This window comes from Tetrao urogallus, assembly GCF_951394365.1.
Source record: "Tetrao urogallus genome assembly, chromosome: Z".
NCBI lineage: Eukaryota > Metazoa > Chordata > Aves > Galliformes > Phasianidae > Tetrao > Tetrao urogallus.
Genome location: NC_136816.1, coordinates 64,011,677 through 64,030,663, shown reverse-complemented (window position 1 = coordinate 64,030,663; position 18,987 = coordinate 64,011,677). Strand labels below are relative to the sequence as shown.

Below are 18,987 nucleotides of genomic sequence, written 5' to 3'. Positions count from 1 at the left end.
TGCACAGTAGGAAGCCAAGATGAAAAGCAGCTTACAAAGGAAAGAGCACAACTCTTGCTCCCTGACATATCAGGTTCACATGGTTCACCACTTGATCTTACTGACCCATCAGTAAGCCTAGCTATAGAATTTATTTCCTGTTCACCAAAATAAGAGGACTATCTCTTGGCAGCACTTGCCATTTTCCTCACCAAATTTCAAAACTTACAAATGTAAAGTTACCACAAATACTATCATCCACTTTTGCTGACAGGGAAGCTGAGCAGAGAAATAAAGGACTGAGGACCTCAGGAGCTGAATTTCTGTTATCAGTTTCTTACTGTGTTTGTACATTTCAGTCTTCTACTAGATTGTCAATGGGAGATATAAATCAAGCAATTATGGGTGCAAATCATTTTGTCAGTATGAATCTTACTGGGCGTAATGGCTTCTGCTATTACATGGCAAGCTCTGTCTGATATGAAAAGGAATGAAATATGTGTTTTATAGTTTTATAGTCTGAAGATTTGACCAGAGCATATAATGCAGTCTTGACTTCATTTAAAACATTGGCTCTCGGAAGGGATCTCACTGTAACTCTGGTAGCACATATTTCCTCATTTAAGAGGTATAGAGAAGTAATATAATATATCTAGTGATGCTATGAGAAAATGTTTGGTTTTGCCAGTTCATGATTCTGATTTCATGTTTCTGCACTATTTATATTCAGAGTCCTTTTGTCTTTTTAAATGTTTTCTCCTCTTTATAGGTAACTTACATTGTATTCTAAATGTTCAAGAATGGCACCTAAATCTGCAGGTGGACAGTCAGCAAAGTTTGAATCCGATAATGCTTTATAGGAGTCTATTGAAGATGATTCTTTCATAATGTCTTTCTTCATCCTGCAGTATCAAAGCACTATTCCAAAAACCATTAGCACTGTTGTGGAACAGGTGGTGGAACCATGCAGATGGAGTTTGGGAAAGTTACTGACTACTTGAAATTTTAAAGAGAAAGCACCAAGAGACATTTCAGGGACAAAAACAGCACCTGCACCCATTAGGAAAGAGAAAGAGCTTTTTTTCTGACAATGGTCATGAGACACTTTTCAGAGGTTGTGAGCGCATTCGTTTAACAGCCACAGTGCAGCCCTGTTGGTGCAGTCTGGAGAACAAATACTTCAACAGATGCCATACTGAGCACTCTAGCATTGACTATAGATCAGACACATTAAGACAAGCCAAGAATTAGGATTAATGTTGAAAGTTTTGAAAAGCTTATAAAGGACTCTAACTGCTTATTCATAAAATAGTGAGGATTTTCTGAAGCAAGCTAACAGCATTCGAGCTATTTTAAATTCCCAGGGCTTGGAACAGAGGTAAACTCAGGTCATTCACTAACAATTGGAGAAAACTCACATTAGTTGTAGCAACATTATCAACATTCCTTGAGTACTTTTTTATTTCTTACCATTACATGTTAGGTGCAGAACATTTCTAAGGCACGTTTTTCAAATTATGGTCACTACACTGATGAAAATTTAAGTATCGGCTCACTGGAATAAGGGAGTGCCATACTGCTTCCCAATGATAATATTTGCCTTCAACAGGTGATAAGCACATAAAACTGTAACTCTTATGATAGAAACTGTGATAGCAAGCAAGGTATGATAAATGAAAACATTGATAGTATGAGCTACAAAAAAAGGCCAACTTACATTGGATAGCTTTCTTTGTACTGGTCCACAAAACTCTTCCCACAAACCTATTTGCGTTATGCTGAATATATAGTCATTACTCATGAGGTGAATGTGCTTGTGCTTAAATCTACTAGGAATTGCTGCCCTGGACAGTAAAGCATCAGGAAAGATGGGAGTCCGAGCAGTAGTCTACTACATGAGTACTACAATCATTGCTGTACTGATCGGTATAATCATTGTGGTCATCATCCACCCCGGGAAAGGTACAAAAGAAAACATGCACAGAGAAGGCAAAATTGTGCAAGTGACAGCAGCAGATGCCTTTCTTGATTTAATCAGGTATGGCTATGATATTGCATATTTTCTGTTCCAATGACAATAGTGATATCTGGATTCACAGGAGATGTATAGTGAATAAACTTAGATAGTGACTATATAAACTAGCTACATTTCTTTCAACTATGCCGTACTGATATCTCTAACGCTTACAATGCTACAATGCATAGTTCTATATTTCAATCAGGCTGTTTCAAGGGAAGAAGCTGCTTCTAATACTCAAAGAAAGAAAGATTCTTTGACATACAAAATAAAGATTTCTGTTCTGCTATCTGCATGGGTCTTTTCCTCTCCTTCCATATCCAAGAATCCTTATTACCAAATTCCTCTGCTTTCTTTACTTCCAACCTTCAAGAATTTTCACATTTCACTTCGAGCCCTGATTTAGCTATTCTTCAATGCCAATCTGGGTTTGTCTACTCAACCTTTTTAAATTGTATGGATGGGAAATAAATTCCAGGAACACGCAAAATGAATGTTTGAAATAGAGGGGCACAAATAGAAAATCTTGTTTCATTGCTCAGAGACTCTGCAATACCTCTTTTCTAGAGTTAATATGTCATAGATGTATTCCAGGGAGTAGGGAAACTGAGGTTTTGAACTCAGGAGCTTTTCCACAGGTAAAGCCATCAAAATTTTGTGTTCCACTAACCCATTTGGAGAAGCCAGAGACATGGAGAAAGGCCTCCAAGAGTCATGCTGCCAGGAAGGGGGACTTCAGAAAGATCCATGAAGAGGTTTGCACTCAGATTCCTCAAGATTTGCTCAGTTATGCTGCCTCTAATCCCCTCAGAAATATCACCATTTTGAAAAGGAAATAAAGTCCCATATATAGCAAGCATGCAAACACATATACTATTATGTGTGTCTGTGTTATTATTAAAGAATGCTTCGACTTCCGAAATATTTATTTTTTTAATCATAAGGCACTAAATTGAGTTATGAAAGTCATTATTAACAAGGCTATGTGACTGCAAATGTTTTTGAGAAATAGAAATGCACTATTAATAATTTCTTTATTAATCTAGGTTCTGACAAAATAAATAAATGTAAACTTTAAAGTTGGTATGAATACACAGAGCTTTGTTTACGTGATAAATTAGCTCATGTTCTGCTCCACTGCAAGACCTGCTATACAATACTGGATCAAAAAATATTAACTGAGGTGATCTATCCAACCCTACTGCATTTTGTCCTGATAAAGCTAACCAGGCCAATTCTGTACACAAAGTTCTCCTTGTTGTATGTAACTATGCATTAATATATATTCATCTTAGGGTTCCTTTGAAAATTATCTGGTCAACTATTTAATTGGCTGGGCCACTACTTAAGATGTTATTAGAGTCATATTATTTCTCATATAATTTTACTTTTCTTTCACAGAAATATGTTCCCTCCAAATTTGGTGGAAGCTTGCTTTAAACAGGTATGTTATTTCCGAATCCTATTAAGTCTGAAGATACAGGGATATGAAAACTCTTAACTGACTGGAAGATGCTAAAAAATGGAAAATGTGCATAGGTTAGAAACTGAGGCAACGGTTTTTTTTAATATCAACAATAGAATTAAATAAGGGGACCTTCCATTACCTGTGATAAGATTGCATAGGAACGTTCTTACTTCATTGCTTCCCAAATTCCTCGCTCATTAGCCTAGTCCTAACATAAACTATTCAACAGAGAAAATAATAGTAACTGGTTTCATACCTCTTTTAAAAACAAGACATCATGGATCCAGTGAAATTTTTAATGTGCCTTGTCATAACTTAATTACTTCATACAGAACCCATAAGAAATCTCTAAATGACAATTTACCAATTGGTACTGTAGCAACCAAATGAGCTGGAATGTTGAGGTAAAAAAGCAAGAGTACAACGTAAAAACTGACGAGTTGAGTTACAGCAGAAGAGAATTTAAAATAAACAGTGACATTTTCTTTAGTCACGTAATGTGTGACCACCAAAGGGCAGTGACTTTCTATATTAAAGATTTGTTTAAGATTAAAGATAAATTAGACACAGGTCCAAAACCAAAAAATACTATCTCATTGTTTTTAACAGATTATGTTGAACTCAGAACAGTGATGCAAAAAGGCAGTGTGGAAATGGAAAATCCTAGGCTAAACTAGAAAATAATTCAAAGAACTTTATGCAGTTAAGTCAGGAAATGACTTCATTTTCATCTCAAAATAATGAAAAAGTTAGGGCTTGAAGTTACATAGCTGGTTGCAAGCATTTTTAATAAGTCTGTCAAATTGGGAAGTTATTACCTGTAACGGGTGAAAGCAATCATACTGCCTGTTGAACTATAATTTCAAAAAGATTTGGGAATAAGTTTTAATTAGCTAATAATTATTAGCTTGCTCTTGGTTCTGCAGGAGGCTACAAGTACCTTGAAGGAAACAGAAAATTTTAATAACAAAACAAAAGAAAAATACATTTAAAAAGGTAAAGAGTAACAGAAGGGTCTGAAGCATGGATCAAACCTGAATTACCTATATCCTCCCGTTCTAATCGTGCTGGGTTTTGTTGTTTTGGTTTTTTTAAAATTTTATTTTACTGTGTGTGTATGTGCGTCACAGATGTGCAATGGGTTATTGGATTTCTGTTAAGCAGAGTTTTTAATATTGTATGGGAAATGAAGAAGTTGAACAGAGTATATGTTAATTTGGTTATTTTAAGAACTTTGAGACTTGGGGTGAGGATGACCCTCTGGAGATAGCTTATGGAAGGTGCTGAACTGAGATACTGGGTGCATATCAACAGGTGTTTTTATGAACAGCACTGCCCAAGAAATACACTGTAAAATTTACAAATTACATAAAAGTTGAAATACTTTGTTTTGAGTTAATTAACAAATACCTAAGAAGGTGGTATGGTTCAGCACAGTGTACACCTAAAGAAAGTATAAGCATAATAATGAGTAAATTTACCCTTGCAAAAGTTGACATGGAAATTACTATGACTGAATATAAACTGGAAGTTAGTATAAGGTTTTTTAATTAGAAGGTTTATCATGGTGAAGTCTTGGAAAAAATCTTCAGTTAATGGGAATAAAATAGCTCATCTGTTTTTAATGAAGATTCTTACCACAACAGGAAATTCAACTCAGTGAAAAGCAGTCCTAAATCTAAGTTGCTAATTGAAGATGTCCTGTAGATTCCATTATGTATGTTGTATTTCTCACATGCTTCACAGCTTAAGGGATTTTCCCAGTTACAGTTCAATGAATAGGAAATGTTTAATAGAAGTTTTTTCTGACTTCCATCAGCAGATGTTACTGGCATATACACCCCACATTTAAACCAGATCTTTTGATGCATCAGGTGCACACATTGTGTCTTATAGCATTCTCCAACATGTTTCTTTCCTGACAGAGATCTGCACTGAAATGCAGTGGAAGGATTTTCCTTCTTTCTCACTATTACCACTATATACAACCTCTAATGATTGTTAAGACTCACAGCAAGTTTTGGACACTATATACTGTATCAATAGCAAGTACATTCCAAACCAGTTCTAGTGATGCACCAAAGATGTCATCTCTATACGGTCTTCTTGTCCTTTGACTTCCTTTTACTGTATTTTCCCAGCAAATCTGTGAAGCAAACAAAACTAGCTCCTCTTGTTTCTCCTCCTCCTGCACTTCCTCCTCCTCTTTCTTCTGAAAATGTTCATTCCAGGAAACAGGAAGAATAGCAAAGGAAATCCCTGTTCAGACTGTTCAGCTGGGAATCACAAGATCCATTTCAGGCCTAGCTGATGCAGTTCAGCAACACACACTAGAAAGGCCTCAGGGCACATCTTTTCCTAGCATGCCTCATTAAGAATAATAACTTGGAAAATGTCAGGCTTTGGGTTTATTTCATTCTTCACAAGTTAACCCCTTTCTGCTCATGAAAGATCTGTTTGCACCCTGTCTCTATCAGTGCCAACTCCAAGTAAATCAGTGGCAGGCAGGGATCATTGGAGACAGTAGAATATTAAAACCTATGCTGGCTATTTCCATACAACATATGATGCTACTTTTCCTATATGGGGCATTGTGTCTTTTTTCGGCAACAAGAATCTGAAAAGACTGGTGGAAATATTCCATGCTTGTCTAAAATCAGATACTTTTGTTCAAAATACTCTCTATAGTCCAGTATTCACTCCCAATTTGAGGATATGCAAAGAAACCTTAAGATTCATCTTTCATCTCTGGCTACAGCCTTTCATTTCTCTTACCATGCTAAATTTAAAGTTGCTATCTATTACTTGTAAGAAGCCTGCTTGATGGGCAGAATGTGCTTTCTATCTGACTACTCTTTGTGTTGCGCTCTGAGGATATATCAAAAGACAAAAGAAACAAAGAGTGAACTTGGGACATCAGGAGAAACAGAATCAGTCTAGTAATCTTGGGGAGGAGGTCATTGTGAATAGGTGGAATTTGATGCCAGCTGAAGCTTAAAGATCTGGAAAGGTGTATCTGATAACTGCATTTCATCTGAGCTGTTTTTAATTAATGTTCTTCCCAGAACTCATTCTTATCAAGGGGACTGGAAGTGTTAATTACACTTTAAGACAAGACTACTAATACATACTGTCTATTCCTCATGATAGTATCAGCTGTTTGAGATGCATTTTAACCTGTGTCACCAACTCTTTTGCAGAAAATCTCAAATGGTTTCACAAATGTCCAAAAGGACAGGAAAAAAAAACAATCAGGAAGACAGGGTATTTCTGTATTATGCTCATTTATCTCTATTTAGCCTTGCATTTAAGGGCTAGCAAACCTGTTTTTTTCAAAATCATCACTCACTAATAACTACATCACCACATTGACCTAGAACAGATAACACTAATTGTCGGATGTTGCAGATACTGTATTAGGCATCTGGCGTCGAGATCGGGATGTGCCAGGAGTAGGCGTTAGCGAGGCGATGTTGGGATGTGACACGTTAGGACTTCCCCTGCTCTGTGATGGATGTATGACGCATGCTTTAGGGGCACAGACGAAGCACATAGGGTATATAAGCTAGAGTTCACTTGTAATAAATGCCATTTTGTTGTTCACCATACTGGTGTGCATGTCCAGTGATTTGGCCCTGGCCTTATCATGGCCAGTATCGTAGATCTTTAACACCGCAGTCAGAGTACTAATAGTAAACCATGAGTTTTCAGAGCATTTACCCATGCGATTACATTTTTCACATGCTAAATGGTAGCATGTGCTACTTCCATGGAATATACTGCTGCTTCTTAAAGTCATGCAGTGAATCCAAATGAGATGGCTATGAGTATCTTGTACCACTAGTGAAAAAAAAAAATAGTTGAAATGCGAACATTCATTTATGCAATTTATTACATTACAATGAGTAATTAAATCTATTGCCTATTTTATAATGAGATAGCTTAATTTAAAATAATTTAAAAGATTTATAGTGTCTTGCAACTAATTCCAGAAACTACATTATAGAATTTTCTTGCATATAAAGTTGTTAGAAGAAGGGTATTAGCATTATTGTGTATCAGATAGCATTTTCCTTGCTACCTGTTTGCTTTCTGCACATGAACTAAGGAAAAAAATATATGACTATTCTGAATCTAAAATCTTATTAAAATTCTTTTTGCCTGGTGACAGTGCATAAAAGACTCTTCAAAATGACAGAACCTCGGTGATGTTGTTTAGCCTATCACAGAGTATCAGTGTAGGTGTGCAGACTCCTGGTAAAACACAGCCATCTCTCCTGAAAATCCTAAGCCTATCTGTAGGTTTTACAGGAGCAGTTCTTCATCCTTTCTTCCAGTAATGAATAATACAAAAGAATGAGGATTCACAGAAGTGTAGCATGATATTAAAATGTCAATTTGAGGTACGCGCTTTTATTTAGATTTTCAAAGACAGCTGACAAACCTTATTCCCAGCAAGATACAGTAAGGATCTGCCTGAAAACAAAAATTTCATAAAAACTCACAAAATGATCTCTATCAATAGTCTCTTTGTAAAACAATGATAGTCTCAGCTATTTACCTTATCTAATTCACAATCTTTGATATTTTCTATCATTTTTGAGATTTCTTTATCCTTTCTACATGTAATAGACTTGTAGAAGTAGTAATAGTTGCTTTCTACAAACTGTTGGCTTTTTCACCATTCCACATCGAGATTTTTATTCCTTTTATTTTATTTTTTTTTCAATGCTGGTTAAACAATATTCTATTTTGCTTTCAGCATCATCTGAAAAAAGTACTAAGAAGAATAAACTTCAACCTATACTTTTTCCTTTGCAGTTACTGTATTTATTTTTCCCTAATTTCCTTTGATTCACCAGGAAGTTTCTCACAATTTTTTGATAGACAGCTTTGTGCATAGTAAAACAGACACATCAGTGAAGTTATCCATAACCTCATTTATCACTAATGAATAATGAATGGCCAATGCAAGTGACTGTTTTAGAGCAAATAAAGGTTGCTCTCTGAATTGTGTGCTCAAATTCCTGTTTTGAATTCAACTCTAAAAAAAGTGTTTTTCCACTGCTCTCCACCCTGGGAAGAATTCTAGAAAGACTGATCTCCCTAGGGTAAAGCCAACATGTTTGAATACTTCATTTTTACTAACAGTGTGAGTCAACAGAAAAGATCAACAGCTATGTGTACCAGTAATACACAGTACATAGTAGTAGTAGAAAAGGGAAGACCTTGCTGAGAGAAGTTCTAAAATCTGTATATAAATTAAATAAAAAAAATATATATATATATATACATATATATATATATATAAATAAAAAAAATATATAATCTGTATATAAATCTGCCCCTAAAAAACACCAGTACAATGGCACCTTCCCATTTGGACAGAATTCCAGAAGCAGCAAAAAGAAGGAAGAAAAAAAAGAAAAAAAAAAAAAAGAAAAAAAAAAAAAAGAAAAAAAAAAGAGAGAGAGAGAAAGAAAAGGAAAAGGAAAAGGAAAAGGAAAAGGAAAAGGAAAAGGAAAAGGAAAAGGAAAAGGAAAAGGAAAAGGAAAAGGAAAAGGAAAAGGAAAAGGAAAAGGAAAAGGAAAAGGAAAAGGAAAAGGAAAAGGAAAAGGAAAAGAAAAAGGAAAAGGAAAAGAAAAAGAAAAAGAAAAAGAAAAAGAAAAAGAAAAAGAAAAAGAAAAAGAAAAAGAAAAAGAAAAAGAAAAAGAAAAAGAAAAAGAAAAAGAAAAAGAAAAAGAAAAAGAAAAAGAAAAAGAAAAAGAAAAAGAAAAAGAAAAAGAAAAAGAAAAAGAAAAAGAAAAAGAAAAAGAAAAAGAAAAAGAAAAAGAAAAAGAAAGAGAAAAAATTACTGTAACCTAAGATGATTTCTAACTGCCTTTCCAAAGAGGTTAGAAACTTCATGTGATTGTGCTTTCTCGTCCATTGCCCAACTCTTTATCAGTTCCCCCTAATAACTTTGGAACCCAGTATCTCCAATGTAATTGACACTGGAGTGGATATCTTACATAAACAAGCCTGTGTTACCGTTGAAATAAAAGTAGTTTATGGATTAGTAAATAACCTGTGGCAACAGGCAGCAGACAGCACACATCTAACACTGTCTAGCAGCCCTACTATGTGCTGCTTTTGACTTACTTGAATAGGCAAGAATAAGAGAAGAACCCGGGGATGATTTAGGAGAATCAAGGAAAAGTCAGTAATTGTGTACCTAGGGAGAGCAAGAAATGAAAGGAAATTCAGTAGGAAATTAGTCTTTAACTTCAGTTCTCATTAAGAGATTACTTTTTTATGTTTGTCTAAACTGCATGTCTGTAAGTCCAGCATAATTAGACCCTTCAGATGTCCAAAATAAGAAACTAGTTGGTTTTGTTTTATTATATACAATAACTAAGAGAAATAAAAATATATGTATTATGAAGCCTTTACACTCCCATTAAACCTTAAAAAAAAAAAAAAAAAGCAACTAGAAATATTTCACGTACAACTTTGGACAATAGTCCCAATTTCAATGTTGTTCCACTTGTGGAATTCAGTTTCTTGACCTGATTCACTTGATTAACCTCCATAACCTACTAAAAAAAAAAAAAAAAAAAAAAAAAAAAAAAAAAAGGAAGAAAAAGGAATCACATCCAAAGGAATAAAAATTCAAAGATACTGAATAGTCTTGACACCTGTATCCCATTGCTTTAATGTGATATTTAGCATCCCAAGATAAACTAGAAACATTTTAGGAGTGTTATTTAGTATTTCTTGTGCTCAAAAGAGTTTAATAAGGATAGCGCTGAGGGGGTTTTTTTGAGTGATGAAACAAATATTTAGGGTACATTCACATTTCTTTTTGGAAAAGTAGTAGGTGGTGGAAGACTGGTTGTCAAAGTAGAGGTTTAGTAGAGCACTGAGATTTTTAAAATGATTTCCCCATTCACTAGAGGAATTATTTAAACTAGAAACTTCTGTATAAACAAAAGTGGTACCTTTTTATTGCATAGTAGAGAAAACTAATGGCTTCTTTCATAGCAAATTTCTAATTTCAGACTAAAGAATTGAGAAGGGTAGGTATGTTACATTTAGATTAATTTCAGTCTATTTTTTTCTAATTCAAAAACAGTTGGAAATATGTTTTGGGGAATAATAATTATTTATTAAAAGGCTAATTAAATATCAGTAGATTTATAATAAATTCACAAGCATGACAAATGTGTCTTCAATTTCAAATTCTGAGAGAACAAGTCCTTAAATCCAAAGGGGAAAGATTTAGCTCTTGAGGTCAATATGTTTTCATGTTGCTTTCAGGAAAGCCTGTCACAGCTTGCCTTACCAACAAGCATTACATAAAAATGTATGTGTTCTACAATGGAAATTAATTATGTAATGATATGTGATTTTTACCTTTGTTTGGACAATTCACATGATTTCCATCTTTCTGTTCTTCTCGTTTTACCAGTTCAAAACTAACTATGAAAAGAGAATGTTTAAAGTAGATATCCCATCCAATGACACATCCACAGTGGCTTCCATAATAAGTAATGTATCAGCAGCAATGGAAACCCTCACACAAATGAAAGAGGAAATGGTTCCTGTTCCAGGTTCTGTAAATGGAGTGAATGCCCTTGGCTTGGTGGTTTTCTCAATAAGCTTTGGCCTGGTGATTGGAAGCATGAAGGAGCAAGGTCAGGCCTTAAAAGACTTCTTTGATAGCCTTAATGAGGCTATCATGAGACTGGTAGCTCTAATCATGTGGTAAGTGCCTCTGATAAATTACGTATTAAGTTGCTAACTTTATTCTTTCACTATGGTGGATAGTCTGTTTGGCAGGAAGTAGTACAATAAGAACTTAACTGAATTGTACCTTTCTGCTAAATGAGCTCCTAAGTTGTAGTTCTGTATATTTAGTCTTACAATGTGTTTGGCTTTTTACCCTGAGAAGAATCAGGATCTTTGGCACAATACACCAAGCTTAGTACTCATTCTATGTCTTCATAATGTGAGAAGTCAAAATAACATGCTATCAAAATTTCCTTATCATCTACTCAGACTTCACTAGAGGAAACTGGCAAACCTCTCCTATAATCTTATTTCTACACAGCAAGACCTTGCTATCAATTAGTTTCCAAAACAAGCAGCTCCTGCAATTATGTAGTATGTAAATATGTCCTTGCATCGTAGCTGCACAAAGATACACATATTTTTTGCTACTTCATTTCCCATGTTCAATAGATAAATAAAACCTATACATTTTCCCTCAAACATGTAGAAATCCTTTTCAAAAATGAAGTCTTATTTTCTGTCATGTAGAAGGTTGATTTTGAAAAAAAAAAAAGCTGAAATATCTTGTTACCTTCTTCACAATCCCCAAAACCTCAAAACCTACACATACTTTTGTAGTACTATCTGCGAAACTAAAAATGAGTATATTGTAAAATTCTCCTAAAACATCCAGAAAACTTCTGTGCAAATCAAAAATCTTTTCTCATTATTTATAAGCACACTTGAGATAACAAAGCAAAGGATAGAAAATGTTACTTCAGGTAGACTTCAACACGGATTTTATGTTTCAAAGTACAATTAAGATGTTCTAGATAATTATGCTCACTGATAACCAAGTGTAATAAGACAAATGTGCATTTATGGAAGTGGAAATAGGGCTCTCCAAAAATTCTGCTGTAATAATAGAACTGTGTTTCTGTAGATCTGTAGAGTTTCATGCTGAGTGCTAACTCCTTTATTTGTAGCTGCGCTTACTGATAGGAAGAAATATATAAGACCACTCATGTTGCTACCCCACAGTGCCATGACCTCTGCCGTACAGACAGCTTCATGCTAAAGTATTTATGGAGTGCTCCACTAGGAATGGACAGAAGCATCTTGAAATCACTGGAAGAGTGAGTTCTTCCTCTGTGACATAAGAAACAACAGTGGAGAGAGAACAGAGATGGGCACTTGGCATAATCTCCAACTGTGTTGAATGAGACTTCATTCTAGCAGGCAGAATTTTAACAGAATTTGCTAAACCAGCTTTTAAATAATAATTGAATTACAAAGGAAGCTCATCTCCCTACATATGAAAGCCTAATGCTGGAAAATTTTGAGCTGAAACTGTTCTTCTAATGATTCTTCCTTTACATGCGGTGTCAGTCCACGTGTCTGGCCAATCCAGTTTTCTTAAGTGATTTACATGCATTTTTAAGTTATTCTTCAAGGCTTTATGTCTGAAAGGCATAATATACTCCTCTCGCATTCATCTTACCAGATTCTGAATCTAGCAGAGCCTATCAAAAATTTTCACACTGTGCTTCATCCAAATTGAATTCTCAATAGTCAAACAAACTCTAGAACTGCTTCTGAACTACAATCATCCGATTAGTAATATCCTACCTTTCTTATTTGCAGGTATGCTCCACTTGGAATCCTTTTTTTGATTGCTGGAAAAATTGTTGAGATGGAAGATATGGGTGTAATTGGTGGTCAGCTTGCCATGTATACTGTAACAGTTATAATCGGTTTGCTTATCCATGCTGTCATAGTCCTACCTCTTCTGTACTTCCTAATCACTCGTAAGAATCCCTGGGTATTTATTGGAGGCCTAATCCAGGCACTAGTCACAGCTTTGGGAACATCTTCCAGGTAGAAAACAATATTTTAAGGTCAAATATGTGTTTTTTAATATTATTGGTTTAAGAAACACTTTTGCCTAATGCAACTGGTTGACTTCCCTCTGAGAGATTATTATTATCATTATTTTGACTCAGGCTCTTATTTTTATTAAGAACCCCTGAACAGACATGAAATTGATGTGTTTGGTGATGCAGACTGTATGGCTGAACCCCTTGTGACATTGGTTAGCCTATGTCTTGGAGTTGTATAGGTAGTTTGTAACTGTTGGTAAAGGACGAAGCTGGCAAAAGAAATCTTACGTGTATCAAAACAAAGAAGCAAGCACAAAGACTCAGAGGCAATTGTGAGAGAGCTCAAGAGTCTTGGCAGGTGATTTCCTATTCTAAAGATCCTGGACCTGCAACAGAAAGGCCCCTGTTGTTCCATGTCAAAGGGACTTAATGTGAACAAATATCTCTCTCCAACTGTGATGAAAGAAAATGTTGTTGAAATCAAATATGTATTTCCTATACCATATCCAGATGATAAGCTATTAGGACTATTAGAAAAGAATCTGAGTAAATTTTGTATTGCTCTTGAGGCTCTTGAGGACTTAGAAAAGACTATGTCATCATATTTTCAGTTAAAGAAAGACAACTACTGTTGAAACTGACTCTTCCTTGATTGACATCTTGGTGTCAGTCCTTGCAATGTGTGGAATGTCTAAAAGGGAATTTTCTCAACAATTTTAAAAGGAAAATAGTACAACATAGTCCAAGAGAAAATAAATGGTGGCAATTAAAAAAAAAATCTAATTTTATCAAAACTTAAATTTGGTGTGTAAGAGTAATAGCGTTAAAAGTGTATTTTCCAACTTTAAGCTGCTGAAGATTCTTAGTAAGAACCTAAACAGTTGCTGGATTAAGACAGCATAATGCAAGTAGATTTAAATACTATTCAAAATTCAATTGTACGTTGTCACCAAAGGGATTTTCTAGCACAATCTTTACTGCCCTTCTTTACACTTTATCAGTATTTTTACTTTATCAGTATTTATCATGTTTTCCAAGTCTGTGAAGTAGTTAGCAATGAAAAGGTCACTGACACACAGTAACATGGGTTGCTGAAAAACCTCTACAATGTGATCAGATGGAGAGATTGGAGAGATGTATCTTTAAGAACAGAAGCCAAGTCCACTCTTACAGAATAGCCAACTAGTCCCAGAGGATCAGGAGAACCTACAGTATTATATATGCCTTGGCAGATATATATATATAATATTCTGGTAGATCACAAAAATTTAAGACAATTAGAAAAATCCTTCAAGTCATCACAGTGAATGACAGTGTACATTCCACTATGTAAAACTCATATCATGCATTATCTTCTTTTTGTTTCAGTTCTGCAACACTGCCTGTTACATTTAAGTGTCTAGAAGAAATAAATGGAGTGGACAAACGGGTTACAAGATTTGTACTGCCAGTTGGTGCTACAATTAATATGGATGGCACTGCCTTATATGAGGCTTTGGCTGCAATTTTCATTGCACAGGTTAACAACTTTGATCTGAACTTTGGGCAGATTATCACAATCAGGTACAGACATCATTATTACCTACATCTAATCAAAGCATCTTTGTGATGACTCTTTGCCATTAAATAAGGGATTAAACAAAAACATCTAGAGCTAAAAACAAGAACTACTAAAGTAGCTAAATAACTGTAATTATTTACACCTTCTGCACAGAAGAGGCCCCAGCACATACTCTTCATTAGGTAAACATTTGAAAAACTGCTGCATGACATACGTATCACTGTACTTAGTAGGGTCAACAAGAAGTTTTAAATTTCTTTTGTCATTAAAATTTTCTTGAAGTATATACACAGATGTCGGATCTGCACCAGATAGTTTAGAGTGCACGCACCAAGCTGTGGCATAAGAGCAGCACAGGGGCATGGTACAGTGCTACGGATAGCAGGGTGCTATTTTCCTAGTCTTGGTCTCAAGCAGAGCAATCTGTGTAAGGAGAAGCAGTACATTTTGTTAAATCAGCTCATAGAGGTGGAGAAAATGAGAATGTTTAAAGCAACAAGCCTTTATGTTTGAAATATAACAGAAAAAAAAAAAAAAAAAGCTTAAGTAGCACTTGATAATTGATTGGCATTAATTTTATTATGTGACTAAAATGGCTTAAGAGAAAAAAGTGATGGGTACATGTGCATTATTGATAAATGTCAGCAAAGGGAAAGTGGGAAAATATGGGCAGACAAACAAGTACTTATTACTCAGCAACACTGTACATTCAGATAATGGTGACCTGGAAACACAGGATAAACACAGGTAAAACTGCCTTCACACTCCAGGGCAGAAATTCAATATTCATTCATACTAGAGCTGCTCCCTGACAAATCATCTGGCAAAACAAAATTCTTGCTAAACTGAATGTGAACAAGCATATTTATGTCAAGCTACTAGAGTGTATGATTCAGGGGGTTTGCCAGTTTTCTGTTTCGTGTTGACTGAATTCAAAATGGTGCAGGAGTTGGTAATTCATCTAGCATAAGGTTATAGTGAGATGGACAGAGAATTAAACTTTTTGTATCAGATCTGCCAGGACAAAATTACTTCCACAACCTTAACACATCTGGGGTGTTGGAATTGGTTTGTTCAGTGAGTTATGGCATGTGCCTATAATGTTTTTGACAGGCCGTAAGCACAAAGGAGGGGATTTACCATGTCACAAAATCACGTTACCAGAGTTCAAGATAAAAGTTCAGCGTATACATTTTGGACTAAAATCTGCATACCCCTCCACCTGTGCAGTGTTCAGATTAGGGTCTCGTTCACTTTACTAAAGAACAAATGACTTTTTTGCTTCATATTTGTTTTTAATGTTTATCAGATGGTAAAGTGTTTACTATGGAAGTGAATTAATTGTTCTTGCTGTCTCTTTGCACAGCATCACAGCTACAGCTGCCAGTATTGGAGCTGCAGGCATTCCTCAAGCCGGACTGGTCACCATGGTCATTGTGCTTACATCAGTAGGTTTGCCTACGGATGATATCACTCTTATCATTGCAGTGGACTGGTTCTTGTAAGTATTTCTATGGCTGAATTAAGAACTTAGACCATATCTGGAGGTAGCAGTAGCAGGCACAATTTGACAATATCGCAGTCTGCAGTGTGCTTTTGCTGCAGAAGTCTTGAATCACAATTTCTTGCAATTAGTATATGTATTTAAAGCAGATGGTTTAGCCTAGTGATGGCTCTTCTTGTGTGCAAAAGGATGATTTATAAACCTGGATCCTTAGAATACTATGAAAATTTTCATATACACTGTAATGCAACTAGAAAATAATTTCTTTAGTGTTTCAACTTATTTATTTACTTATTTATTTATTTTGGAGGCTGTTAATGAAATTCTTTCCATCAATCAGATTTAGAATATAGTAGCCCGTCTGGTTATTTAATCCAGGAAAGGTTAATGTCTTCCACATAGACACAGAATTGAAAAGTTGTTTACTTCTTATCCAGCAATCTGTAATATCATCAAAAAACATCATCAGTTGTTCTGTTCCTTTGTCTGCAGAAGACAGCCACATCCATAGGTATGCAGGGAAATCTCCTAGATCCAAGAAGTAAATCACAGGCATGTTTCTTCCAGTCAATTTCTCTGATCTAGTCTCCAGCGGCTTTTACCCTTCAACTCAAGGATCAACCAAGTGATCCTTGCAGGAAGTTGGAGGAAACTCTGGTCGGGAGGGAAATGAAAATAAGGCAGATTCTCATTGGCTTATATGTTCAGAGGGTATAAGCTCAAACAAGTATAAAAATGCTTCTGATAGACACTTGCCATATGCTCCCTTTGTTCTCCACATCACAAACTGTTTTTTAGTGTGGAGTTGCCAACAGTATTAACAGACTTAATTTCTCCAAATCCCAGTATATCGCAACTTTCTAGAAGGAGTAATAACATTAATGAATTTGACAAATATACACTATCTACATAAAACTGCTGAATCATGTAGTAGATAAGTAATGGCAATTTTAATATCTTGTCTGCATACTATATCATACCTGTGATAAACTCAAAGCTAATTTACTATTTCTCCTTAGGGATCGTCTCCGTACCACCACCAATGTCTTGGGAGACTCCATTGGAGCAGGGATTGTTGAACACTTATCACGGCATGAGCTGAAGAACAGGGATGCTGAGATGGGAAATTCTGTGATAGAGGAGAATGAAATGAAGAAACCATACCAGCTGATCTCGCAAGAAAATGAGAGTGAGAAACCTTTAGACAGTGAAACCAAGATGTAGGGTAAAGAAGGCATGAGTCTAACACTACAAGTGCGGAAAACACACACTTTTCCCAGCCTTTTATATCTTGAATTCACAACATTCACTTATCCCTTGTCTTTTCCCTTTATGCTAGCACTGAAAAGAATTAATGGAAATATATTCCAAAGTAGCAGTGATCGAGTGGCTTCCCACATAAAAATAAAAACAATTAACAGACAACAACACTGGTCCTGCTAGACATGTGCTAAGTGAGGATAAAAAAAGAGATATCAACAATTAAATTAAAAGGAAAAAAAAGTATATATGTTACTCAGTCCTTAAATGTGATATTTTTAATGAACTGGAAAGTAACAACAGATAACAAAACTTGAAAATGTTTTTATTCTTTAAATACCTATTGGAAAAATTTAACATCTGTAAGCACAAAATCAATGCTTCCACCTTGATAACTGCATCCAGCTGGATGATTTTTTTCACTTGATGTTCTTTTTTTTTCTAGCATTACAGCCTTTTTCAATTACTAGACAACAAAAGGACATTAATTGAAAGAATAAAAAAGGAGGTGTATAGATACAGAAACAATTCCCACAATCAGCACTTTGTCAGCTAAGCTGAAATACTTCTGAGAAAGTGATTTTATCTAGACACTATTTTTTATGCTATTCTCAGCTGATCTTGACAAAAACTCAGCCTAGTCAGTTCCCATGGATTTGCAGACATTTGTGTATGTATATATATGTACCTCCGCACGGATTTGACCTTTAATTTCAACTCCACAACACAGCTGAACAATCAATGTCTGTAAATGTTTGTAGGGGCAAGGCCCTAGGCTGTACTGACTCTGGGACTGGAAATGCATCTTCTACTTTTGGGGATATAAAAAAATATGCTTTAGGTGCACCAATTAATCTACTTAATAAGCAATAATATAAATAGGAGGCAGTGCCAGCCCTCTGCAGAGAGTGCAGAAGGGTGAGTTGTTCAGATCCTAACAGGACTGGATTCTAAATCTGAATCCTTAGGGCTAACAAGAGATCTTCTGATTGTAGAGCTCCGAAACCCTTGGTCCTCCACTGATAAGTAATAAAGCTGTTAGCCAGACTTATGTTTTTCCACCTGGAGAAGAAGGCTCCCTGTTTCAATGCAAAATTCCAAAATCCTTATGCATTTATGAGCAGCATCCCAAAAACAAAAAATAACCCTCTAGAAAGAAAAACTTATGGGTGCTTTTTGACTTTTTACTAGGAAAAATATATAAATCTAATCTAAAATACAAAATAGTAAATATTATAATAAATATATAAAAATGATTAGAAAGGATTTTAAAGCGCAATATTGTGGACTTCTTTCAGGGAATCAGTAGGGAAAGAATGAAAAAAGAGAGACAATGCACTTGTAATCCTGTTTCTTTTTTTGTTCATTCCAGCATTATTCCCCAGTGAAGCCCCTTCTTAGAAATAATAATTATATATGTTCTCCTTTTAACTTGTATCATTGTAGAGGTTAAATTGGAAAGTTTTATAATACAGCTACAGTTAGGGGATTAAGAAATGCCAATCAGAAGGCAGAATAATACTGAGTGATTTTTTTTATTTAAATGTTTATTTTTTTTCTTTCTTC

General features: G+C 35.2%; 1 protein-coding gene across 4 annotated transcripts in view; it reads left to right on the top strand.

Moving 5' to 3' along the window:
• SLC1A3 (solute carrier family 1 member 3) overlaps positions 1-17,385 on the top strand; it is a gene marked incomplete at both ends in the record, with an annotated part of 55,023 nt that extends 37,638 nt beyond the window's left edge. For 2 of the 4 annotated variants that reach the window (XM_079548823.1, XM_079548821.1), the window contains 7 exons: positions 1,813-2,017; positions 3,398-3,440; positions 10,915-11,210; positions 12,861-13,094; positions 14,465-14,659; positions 16,024-16,158; positions 17,181-17,385. In XM_079548823.1, the coding sequence (XP_079404949.1) occupies positions 1,813-2,017; positions 3,398-3,440; positions 10,915-11,210; positions 12,861-13,094; positions 14,465-14,659; positions 16,024-16,158; positions 17,181-17,385 (1,313 nt within the window). The remainder of the gene's footprint in view (positions 1-1,812; positions 2,018-3,397; positions 3,441-10,914; positions 11,211-12,860; positions 13,095-14,464; positions 14,660-16,023; positions 16,159-17,180) is intronic. The other 2 variants (XM_079548822.1, XM_079548824.1) reach the window with 2 other exon arrangements.
• Positions 17,386-18,987: the final 1,602 nt, after the last annotated feature.